This window comes from Pelobates fuscus, chromosome 6, assembly GCF_036172605.1.
Source record: "Pelobates fuscus isolate aPelFus1 chromosome 6, aPelFus1.pri, whole genome shotgun sequence".
NCBI lineage: Eukaryota > Metazoa > Chordata > Amphibia > Anura > Pelobatidae > Pelobates > Pelobates fuscus.
The window spans coordinates 60,143,466-60,155,535 of NC_086322.1; the positions used below are offsets into that span (position 1 = coordinate 60,143,466).

Here is a 12,070-nt window from a genome sequence, read left to right on the forward strand (position 1 = left end):
CCATATAACACTGGGGTGTAATGTTAAGGAATCATTATGCAAATATTAATTAATTGCATACATTTAGTGTGTGTGTGTGTGTGTTTGTGTATTTAAATGTCCTCTGTAATTCCTAATGTCTATGTGTAAGCAGCTATCAGTATACCATTTTTAGACTACTTTTTGCTCTCTTCTGATATTGTTATCCAGCTGAAGACTTGTGGCCTTGCGTTGAGTGTGCTTTTAGCATCACTGGACAATATCTTGCAAATTTGTCACGTTATCGTGTCCTTAGACATTTCACCCATGGCGATGTCCGCATTCCGCACTGTAAGGCATTGAGGTTTGAAATCTGGCCTAGGGAGGAGATTAGATTGGTTTGTCATTCACATGTCTTTCATTCCAACCTGACTTTGAGGTATATGTTTGTGGACTGGTTATCCTTATGGGCTAGTATTTGAAGTACATTATGATGGTTCAGATTTCGATGGACTGCCACGTACGGCTAAAGAGTGGAAAGCACATTCATACTCTAGGACAAATATTTTACATTTTCAATAATTAATGCAGATGAACTTCAGCTGCTCAAATGTCATGTTTCTGCGTTCTAAAAAGTCTCTTTCCCTTATTCTTCCCTAATAACAGTGGTGTCTTATTATCAGTTGTGCCAGTGAGGCCGGCTCCACACTGTCTCATTTGGACAGCTGATGTTAAAACGTCCGAGCTTGCAGCCGGTTAATAAGGTTATAGAAAGTGTGTTTTTGAATTTTTTTTTTAAATGTAAAAAAATTTTTTTTGTCAAATAAACAAACGGAGGGGGGGCGGGTACAGAAAAAAAGGGGGTGGGGGTGGTAGGGAAAGGTTCAGCAGATAATCAAATAGTACATTGTGGGTATCACCTACTCATGTTTTGCGGTGTTGTTTAAAAGATTCTAGGAAGAGACCTTCCAACATTTCTGACAATAAGGGTGGCAATGGTTTCCTTTTATACAGAAATTGTTATGACGTGGATAACGTATATTGTACATTAATGGTACTCTCGTGTATAGAGTAGACTGATCTCCATGTGTCCCAGGCGTTCCATGCTGCTACGGTTGTCTGGGATAAGGGCCACAGTTTACTAAAGTTACGTTTGTAAGTACGTTGGTCATCTATGTCCCAGATTAGCATAGGCGTAGACGGTTATTGTGTAGACTTCCATGCTCTGGCTATTAATTTATGGACTGACAGTAGTATATGGTAAATGAGTTTCCGTTTAAATTTGGGTATCACTTCCGGGAGAAACATGGGTACATAGATCTGTGCGTTAAGTGGTATTTTGGGTTCGGATGTGTTTTCAAGGAGGTTTTGGACAGAGATCCAAAAAGGTCTTATGGATGGACATTTCCACCATATATGGTGAGCGGTGAGTTTTGAAATTGTAATGCTTTTTTACTTACATATTTTTACTAAATAGTCTACACTGCAGTATTATTATTATTATTATTATTATTATTAATTTCAAGATTATATTTAGAGCTGTAATCAAAATTATCAACCCCTGCTGAAAAGCAGGTTTTCTGTCAAAATTAACAAACTAAGCTTTTTGCAATGAAAAAAAATCAAACAAAAGCTATTGAAATAGCTCAGCACAAAAAATGCTTTAAGTGATTTCCCCAAACTCAAATGAAAATGCAACTTTTATTGACTTCTCCAGTCTCAAAATTATTCAACCCCCTGAATAGAGTCCTTCACAACAGCACAAATATGTGAGACAGGTGTTGTCTCAAGGGCACCTGATACAACTAATCAATCAGTTCATTAGTTACACTGGGTGTGCTTGCGCTGAAACACTTTATATACTAAACTGGATACGGGTTTGTTGAGTGTCACATTTGACTGCATGTTAGAAATATGGCTAAGTCAAAAGAATGGTGCACAAAGTTAAGAAAGATATTATCGCCCATTTACAAACAAGGAACAGAATGCAAAAAGATTGCAAAGGCTCTCAATGTCCTATAGATACTGTTGCAAGCATAGTTCGCAAGTTCAAAGTTAAAGGAACAGTGGTTACACTACATGGAAATAGCAAAAAAAGGAAGCTATCTATGGCTGCAACCAGATTTCTGAGAAGGCAGGTTGTGCAAAACCCTGGAGTGACTGCAAAAAAAAACTGCAGCAAGACTTGGTGGCAACAGGTTTCAGTAAGGCGTGTACTAAATGCAGAAGATTACCATGCCAGTACTTCAAGATGTGATCCACTACTGACCTAAAAGCACAAGAAAAGTTGGCTCCAATATACTTAAGAATATATAAATATGCCACAGAAGTTTGGGGATTCTGTTCTGTGGAGCGATGAAACAAAACTGGAATTTTGTGGATCAATGGGGCTGCATTGCATCCTCTGGCACTGGAAACCTGCAGGTGGATTCATTGGGTGGATTCATTGAAGTATCAGGAAATCCTAGGAGAAAACATCATGCAGTCTGCAAGGAAGGTGAAGCTTGGGCATCATTGGACCTTCCAACAAGACAATAATCCCAAGCACACCTCAAATTTCACCAAGGCTTGATGGCAGAAGAAGCCCTGGGAAAAATCTACAGTGTAGTCCTCAGTCACCTAACATAGAAAATCTCTGGTGGGATTTGAATAAGATGGTTGCAACACTCAAACCCAAGAATATTACTGAACCAGTGGCGGAACTACCGCGGTTGCAGGGATCGTAGCTACGACCGTGCCCGTTACTCCAGGGGGCCCGGCCACCTGTGGACCCCTGCGACCAGGTGCCCGCCGGCCATGCTGTGAGGGCCACCCGGTGGAAATAAATTTCCAGGTGCGACCGGGCCCACTTTGATGACATCAGAGCACAGGGAGGAAGTGACTGCCCCGTTCACTTCCTCCCTTTAATCACAGAGCCCCCGTAGGAACTCTGACTCCCATCAGCCTGAGCCACTAGAGCCACCTTAAAAGGTAGAAAATAGGAGGGTGACATTTTGCATGTGTTTCTGTGTGTGTGTATGTATGTGTGTCTGTATGTATGTATGTGTATGTTTATGTGTGTATGTATGTGTATGTGTGTTTGTATGTCTACATGTATGTGTGTGTATGTGTATCGGTTTGTCTGCATGTGTGTGGGGGCGGGTACGTGTGGGGGGGGTGGGGTAGATGTATTGGGCTGGGACATGTGGGGGAGGGGGGTAGACGTATGGGGGAGGGGGGGGGCAGGGCAGTTTTTGCTCTGGGGCCCTGTGGTTTCTAGTTACGCTTTTGTATTGAACTGGAGGCCATTGCTCAAGATTCCTCATGAACGGTGCTAGAAGCTGGTGCCTGGCTATGCATCTCATTTGCAGCAGGTCATAACAGCAAAAGGGTGCTCTATTAGGTGCTAAAGATACTTGTCATTAAGGAGTTGAATAATTTTGAAACTGGAGAAATAATTATAAGTTGCATTTTCTGTTGAATTTAGAGAAAACACTTGAAGCATTTGTTGTGTTGAGCTATTTCAATTGCTTCTATTTGATTTGGTTCATTGCAAACATCTGAAAGTCTGTACATTTTGACAATAAACCTGATTTTCAATGGGGTTGAATCATTTTTATTACTGTAAGTATCTGTGTTTCTAAACACTGTTTTAGAGGTGTGATGTGTTTGGCATGCAGTTTGATATATCACTTTAAATGTGAGAATATTCTTTTCTCACTCTTAAACACAAGTATTTTAAGAACATTAACTGAAGGCACTTTATAAAATATGATTTTGTATTTTATAGGTTTTTAAATAGAGTGGTAAAATAAGGGCACCATCTATTTATCTAGACTGGTATATGAGTTAAAAGGCTTAAGCTTTTATAATAGTGCTTAGTTGGACTTCATAACACTGTTTCTATCTACTTGTATTCATTATTAAATAGTGGGGGGCACTATGTGTAGAAGTGGGGTTTTAGAGACAGAAGGGGGGATAAGACCCCGTAGTGGGTGTGTTAGAGCCTGAAGTGGGAGTTTTGAAGGATGTATGGGTAAATAAGGGGCTGAGGGAAAAGTTGCAAAGAAAAAAAAAACAACTAATTTTTAATTAAACAAAAAAATGAAAAAAATTTAGCCAATTTGGATTGCACTCACAAAATTTCTGTTATAGCACTGAAAGAATGCCTCCCCTGAAACTTGGAGGGCCGATTTCCTTCTGGATTTCTCCACTTTGTTTGTTGCAAAGGCTTTTTAACTTTGTAGAGACAGGGGCGTAGGGCGTAATGACACATCCTGCGATTGTGGTGTGAGCATGGTCAAATTACTGCTAACACCAGGGAGTCCAAAGTATCTTTGGATACCTGGGTGTCCCCTCTGTCTGCTTGGATCATTTTCATTGGACACAGACTTTTACATGAGCTCTGTGCAGCTCTGGAAGTCAGCATCAACTCATTCATAAAACTGTGGCTGAGCGCCTTGGTTATTGTGGGGTGCAGGCAGCTTGTGGAAACCCTTCATGGTCTGAAAAGACATGGCAGAGTCACCCTGCTTGTTCCAGCCAATATGGACCAGTTCTGGGCTTTGCCAAATTAGCATATAAAAAAATGTGACTGATCAGTGTATATGTAAAAATATAGGGATAAGTAAACAAAATATTAAAAAACTTAAAAAGTGACAGTTTCCTGTTAACAGTGACAGTTTCCTATTATAAAATAGAATCTCTCTGACAATACACTGGGGATAATTCTGACCGCCTTTTAAAGTTTCAGAACAGAGGAATTTAAATTTCCATATTAATGTAAATCTTTTTAATTTTCTTAGAGTAAAAGATTAACTGACTGGCTACGTATGTAGGTTTCCTATTTTGGCAGAATTTGTTAATTTAATTATATGAAGTGAGTTGGATTAAGGAGTTCATATATCCTATTGAGGCAGCTGGTAAAATCTCTTTTTTGCAAAACCTAATGTATGAGCAACCCTTCCAACCCCCTTCCCCTGCACTCTTCCCAACAATAAAAACGTATTCGTTTTAACCAATCTTTTTTAATGTGGCTACATTAGTAACTGATGGACCCATATATGCTTGGTACACATTGCCATGGGATAATAGATATTTTCCTTTGCTCCTGTATGATAAAGGCCGTCCCTAAAATGGTTATTTTGCCTTAAGGCCCCAGCTCTCTCCCTCCATTAGGAATTAAAGCATGTTCTAGCAGTTTAACACAAAGGGTCACAGACCACTTGCAGCACAGCCCCTATTGAAGGAGTGGTTAAGAAAGAGATCATACACTTCCTTGTAACCATACCAATTCATACCAGCAATGGGAGCTGTGGTAGGCTGAAAGCAGCCAACTGACACTCTCAGCCAATCACAGCCACCCACTGCTGCTCAGGCTAATGCTTCCTCATTAGCTCAAACTATCATAGGTGGCAAAAGGCCTCAGTATGGTTGTAACCTCTCTAACAGCTATCAGTAGTCATATATTTTGTCTGGCACGGTTTGATTGGTGTAATGTAACCCTTAGAATGGTAGATACATTTTTATTTATTATAAGCGATTCATGCCATACAGAATGTGCTACAATTACAGATACTTACATATTCTATATGTGTGTATGCTTGTGTTTATGTATGTATGTATGTATGTATGTGTATAAATATACAGTATACATAATATAATAAATATACACCCCTCACATTTTTTAAAATATTTTATTATATCTTTTCATGTAACATTATTGAGGAAATGACACTCTGCTACAATGTAAAGTATTCACAGTACAGCCTGTAGAACAGTGTAAATTTGCTGGCCCCTCAAAATAACTCAACACACAGCCATTAACGCCTAAACCGTTGGGCACAGGGACACAAAGGGAATAAACCAATAAGAACAGTAATGAACTGTACGACACTGCCATAACACACATACAATCCCTCCCCTCTGCCTATGAGATAATTAAGGCAGATAATGCATTAACTTTATTATCTCCAGGTAGAAAAACACACATTTTTACAAAGTCTAATAAGTACCCCAAAACACAACACATCCCCTGATAGCCCTGATCTGGGTGAACAACATATCCAAAAATCACCCAGATCAGAGCAGGGGTTCAGGTTTCATGCCCAAAACAGTTCCAGAGAATTAGGCTGTGCGGCCGGTCTATTTCAAACTGTCGAAGTACTGTTCGAATTACCGAATGTAATGGTGAATGAACATAGTCAATGGGTGTCCCTTGTTCATGGGCTTCGACTCACCGAACGCCGTTCAAATAGTCGAAGTTCCTTGGAAGGTGACTGTTCAGCGGTGTTTGTGCCATCGCATGTCCGATTTGAGTTCCATGAACTCGACGACAAAACACAGCTGAACACGTTCGACCAAATAAGATGGCCGCCACCACGTGTTCAAATGTTGAATGGCGGCCACATCGACATTGCGAGTGTAGCCGAAGTGCCACTTCGAAAGTTCGAATCTGTTCCAGTTAGAAGTCCAAGAGGCAGAAACAGTATCTTTAACCCCCAGTTCACCACAGGATCCATAGTCACAGGGTAGGAGGCTGGCAAGCAGGCCCCTCCAAAAACCAGTGGTGAGGTCACTTTTGCCACATGGAGCTATTTATTAAACAGCTGAAAGACCCAAATAAGGAAAAGGACTTTAATTTTTATATTTCAGCTGTCTGATTGGAAGCTCCCAAATGTGGTATTCTTGTGGGATTGCCATGTGTAGGAATACCAAATTAGCGACATAACATCTTATTTAAACCACTGAGAGATATGGCAATGGTCGCCGCATTCCATTTGACCAAATAAAAACACTGAATCGGAAATAACGGCTGACTTTAGAGCGAAACAAATCAACTAAATGGGCCAAATTTAATTAGGATAAAACTCATTTTTTTCTTGGAATTTATTTATACAAATTGAAAACTTCCGCCATGCACAAGTCTAGAAATTACTGGTGGTAAATGTTACAAACCACAAGGAAAAAATAAGGTGTTGGTTGCATGCAACTGTTGGAGCCACAAATAAAGACTATGACAAAAACTAGTATGAATCTGACCTAGGCAGGCACCGATTGAATGGAAACTGTCATTCTTTACCTGACCCTCCGCTCCCCCTCTGCAATCTTAACATCTGTAACACCCACCTACGGACTGTGCTCCTCTTCTGGGCTTTGTTGATTTGCCCTACTTAGGGACACATGACGCTGACATGATGGGCTCTTTTCCAGCATGCTGGCATCTGAATGGAGTGGTCACATCACTCCGTTCCTATACTGTCTAGCCAGCGCTTTTAGTGTCTGCTTGGGAGTTATCAAAGCAGTTGCTATAGATAGGGAGCAGAGGGAAGTCCTCTGGGAGGTCTTTTCTACTCTCTCTGTCTCTCAATTCCATGGCATTGAGTGTCTGCCGAAGAACTGAGAGTCAGATGGGGAAAAAATAAAATAAAAATTTTAAATAGTTTTTTTCTCTAAATCTATACATTCTCCTTCCAAAACTGCTAGCACAATGTGCTTTATGTTCCACATTACTGCATCCCATATCAACCATGTGCTCATGTGCTTCATGTCATCCCCCCCCCCCCCCCATTACTGGGTGCATTCTCCTAGAGCTCTGTGAGTGTTGTGTATGTGTGTTGTGGATGTATTGTGGGTGAATGTTGTATATGTCTGAGAATGTGTGTAGTGGCTGAATGTTGTGTGTGTCATGGGCGACTATTGTGTGTGCGCATGGAGGAAGCTGAGAGCTCTATGTGTGGGGTAGTCTAAGTGTTTTTGTCTGAGTATGTGTGTGTGTTTGTCTTCCTCTTGCTTATATTCCCCTGGTGGTCAGTGGAGAGCCTTCCCTGGTGATCCGGTGAGATTCTTTATCTTTGACTGTAAGAGCTCCTTCACGGTCTTGGCACACAGTTAATAACTCAGAGTGCTGGCTACTGTGCTCAGGGTCATTGAGAAGCACCAAGAGACTGTGAGGAAGCTCTTAAAGTGGTCTGCTCTCAATATTGGTGTAGAACACAACACTCCCTCAATTAGGTGTGGGGGCACAAAGCCGATCAGGAGGACAAAGAGGGCCCACTTACAGCCAGAACTGGAGTTCCAGCCCTTGACATGCGCATGGGACCTAGGGCAGTCTTATAGGTCCTAGGTGTACAAAAAAAAACTAGATTGCAGAGTAGTGATATGCTTACATCAGGGAGTACCTAGAGCAAACCAAAAGGGTAACTAATGGAGAGCAATGTTCTCTGCCTTCTAGATGTGATTCATCATTATTAATACTATTCGTATGGTTATGTTGGTGGTCCCAGTGAAGGAATGCTAAAGGTGTTGGAGATGTATACAGCCATAGCACAAAATATACACCAAAGAAAAGACACCTTCCGATTATCGAAGGTTTAGTGTTTTTTTGTATCTTCACATATACAGAATTATCTTGACACTTTACTATACTTCTGTCCTTCTGTGTAGGACAAATCAATGGCATGATCAGGATATTGTTTAGAAAGACTTTCTTAATCACTTTATACATAGTTAACAAACTGCTGGATAGGTGTAGGGGTCCTGTAGAGCCCCAATGTGGCAAAGAACAATGAAGAGAGAGACAGCAAAAAAGAACAAATGATGACCCATTACTACGTGTGTAATATGCAGTATAAAGAGTGCAAATCAGCGAGGAGCGTATAATCAACACCATTGATAGTTCCTGGAGACATCAAAACAATCCACAAGGTTGACAGTTTTATAAATATCTCCAGAATCCAGAGATTATGTATCTTTCAAATTAAATTCAAATGTAGGGCGAGGGTTCATTTAATTTAATTTCAGCTCAAGGTCACACAAATCCTAGTTTACTTAAAATTAGTGGGAATTAAAATCCCAAGCAGAAGCTGCTTTTTTGTGGTTGTGGTCTACAGTTCAGCGGGAGAGAATCTGCCTCTGCAGCACTTTTCCCATTGTTGTGAGTGGGAATCATGGCTATAGCTTCAAATAGAATGTGCCTCCTGTGAATGTAACTCCCACTAATCTTGGGCAGGCCATAGCATGTATGGTGCAGCCATGAGTTCAGGGGCCCCTCAGTGTTTAATTCACAGTGTGCATTACAAAAATCAGCCTATTGAACTATTGAACCTGGCAGATAATTATATATATCTATGTTTATATATATCTATATATATCTATCTATGTATGTATGTTTGTCTATATAGCTATCTTTTTTATGTCTATTTCTTACTCGTATCTATCTTTATCTGTATGTATCTATCTATGTTTCTGTCTCCCCTCCTTTGTATTGGTGTAATCATGCTCTGTAAATTATATATTGTACACAGCTCTTGTCATGCTGCATGCTCCTCTTGTGATAAAGTCTGGCAGTGTGTGCTGCTCTGCCATAGGTTCTATGTCTGTGTGTGTCTGTGTGTGTGTGTGTGTCTCTGTGTGTCTGCTGATGATGCGGTTCCTGGGCTGAGCTTTCCAGAGGAAGCAATGCTCGGCGCTGCTATACTGCTTTGCCGCCAGTAGAAGGCGCTCTAAGCGATCTCTAGGGGAGTCTCTTCCCTGCTTCACTGCCGCCGGAAAGGAGGCAGATAAAGATTTTTTTTATTATTATTATAACCTATATTTCTCTACTGAAAAAAAATATATCTTTTTTTTTTATATACTTTTTTTTTAAAAACTCCTGACGCAAGAAATAAATCATGTCTTACCAAGGGAAGAAGAGCATCCCTCACATCACGGTAAGCAGCCCAATGCTGGGGGTATTTCAGCACCAGGCTCTGTCCTTTGTCATCAGTGCATTGATGGACAGCGCTGGCTGAGGGGGGGCTGGCTGCTCAGACTGGGTGCTGTCACCCCAGGGGGTCAGTGTAGGGGGCAGGCGGGCTTTGTGTTCCACATTACTGTATCTCCTATCAGCCATGTGCCCCCCCCCCCCCCGCCCCCCACCACCCTATTAAACACACGCAGGATGAGGGGTGCAGCATGATCTCTTTGTATTTATTATAAAATGGGACATGGTTGGCAGGTGCTGTATCTATTGTGGCAAGCTGGGATGTTTGGGGAATGTGTTGTCTTTATTTACCAAACAGTGCAATTGGTGCTGAGAATCAATTAGAAGGATTTCCAAGACTGGCCCTCGGATTGGCTACTGTTTATAATGTAACCATTTCAGTTCTGGAGGAATTAACAGCTCTGCAGGACACAAACCATGATACATTTTTGTTTTTTTACTACCACTGTATCTATTTTGGAATGCATTCGGGGGTGTGAAGAGCTGTTCTCAGGCAGTGCTAAAAGTGGAGCAGTCACCATGGAAACCAGTGGAATGTTCAGGCTGGTCACCCCACTTGTAGAACTTTGCCCCTTTTATTGCTCATTATAATGACCTCCCAATGTTAATGTCGCTTTAATTTAACCCCCATGTGACCTGTAACATTATACCCTGTATTCCCTCATTATTGTGTGCAATTATTATGATGCATTCCAGGGTATCTCCTATAGACAGAGCACAGGCGCCATGACAGAGACAACACCCCCTGATCTATTATTAGAGCAGCCTCATAGTAAGACATTGAGCTGGGCATCAGAGGGAAATGTGGACAATGAGTGCAATATTCCTTTGTAATGCAAATACAGGACAGCCCTCTGATTGCATTCATCCCCAGCTATACAGTACATATCACAGCACCCCTGCTCTAGAGCTGCTTATAAAACCTACTGATGTGAAAGAAACATGTTCTAATAGCCAGCAGGAAGCCTGGATCCAATATAATAAATAGATCATGTCTTGCATTCCGTAGATCTGTTATAGAGGAACAATGAGAGTGTCTTATGTAATACGTGCTGGATCATTGTAAAAATATACAGTACTTTATTCATGAAATTCCAGCCCCTTTAAACCTTGCTAATTTTTATACCATTAAAATAATGACATTGTTTGTATATACAAAATTATTATTATTATTTTATTATAGTATATATATATATATATATACACACACGCACACATGTATAGGCACATGATGCACACCATTGTAATATATTCCTCCCGTGATATAGAGAGAACATGTTTACAATATTCATACAGAAACAACTGGGGGTTATTTACTAAACTGTGCATTTATACCACTTTTGCAAAATAAAAAAATAATGGAAAAACAGCAGTGAGTGATATTATTCTAGATTTTGTTATCGCGTTGTCAGTTTGATTCCATGTTATTTATTTTCCTTGTTATAGTGCAAACCGTGCAAATGAACAGAACAGATGGCACAGGGAGACATGTCGACCCCCCCCCCCACCTCCCCTCCCTGTCTCTCCGCATGCCCAAAGCTTGTGCCCCCAGGAATGAAAGCATAAGCTGTGATACATCTGCAGATTATATCTTTAGCAGACATCTCTCACTGATCTTGCAAATCTTTTCATGTAATGTGTATGTCTCCCACTGCTGATTGGTCGGTTTACCATTCACGTACCATCAGTTGAATAGACTGCTCAACAAAGTTTCTCTCCACGAATACTCAATGAATTGACATATATCACCAATTGAATCTGTCCAGTATCCCACTTCTGTGTCTTTTAAAACGGTTTAATACGCTTGTTCTGTAACTCTGGCAGTGGTATTTGTAGTCATCTAATATATTGTTAAAAAAAGATGCATAATGACTGTGGGGTCCTTTATCATTGCACACAGGGAATATTTAATATACAGGATGCTGTGTTCCCTCTCTGTGACTAAGAGATATTCTAATCTATCAGATTCACATGCTCAGAATGGGTAGGATGCTGGGATGGGCGTAGAATAATGGGTTTACGCAGTAACCATACAAAGATATACAGCAAACTAAAAGATGAGTCGCTCATAGCTAAACAAGGTTCTAGTTGATTTAATGTTCCAGTAGATAATAAGATTACCCAGTGATTACTGTTAATAATGCACATGCCGAGCTAGGGGTTAGTGTGTTGATGGTGGAAGGCATTTATGTTTAGACAGACATAGCTGTAATCTTTAATCTGTGCAAAATATCAGCCATTTTCACTTGATTCAATTTTACAATGAATTATTTGTTATTATTATTATTATTATTATTATTGGTATTTATATAGGGCCAACTAATTCCGCAGCACTTTACAATTTTATGAAAGGTTAACAAAAGAGTCACA

General features: G+C 40.5%; 1 protein-coding gene across 2 annotated transcripts in view; it reads left to right on the plus strand.

Annotated features, from left to right (window-relative positions):
* Window positions 1-12,070, plus strand: part of CRMP1 (collapsin response mediator protein 1) — a 62,904-nt gene that overhangs the window by 19,298 nt on the left and 31,536 nt on the right. Inside the window, exon 1 of one of the 2 annotated variants that reach the window (XM_063457769.1) lies at window positions 9,560-9,647. The exons of the other annotated variant lie outside the window; for it this stretch is intronic. Within the exon in view, the coding sequence (XP_063313839.1) occupies window positions 9,609-9,647 (39 nt within the window). The 5' untranslated portion in view covers window positions 9,560-9,608. Of the gene's footprint in view, window positions 1-9,559; window positions 9,648-12,070 lie in introns of those variants that run through there. 2 annotated transcript variants of the gene reach the window in all.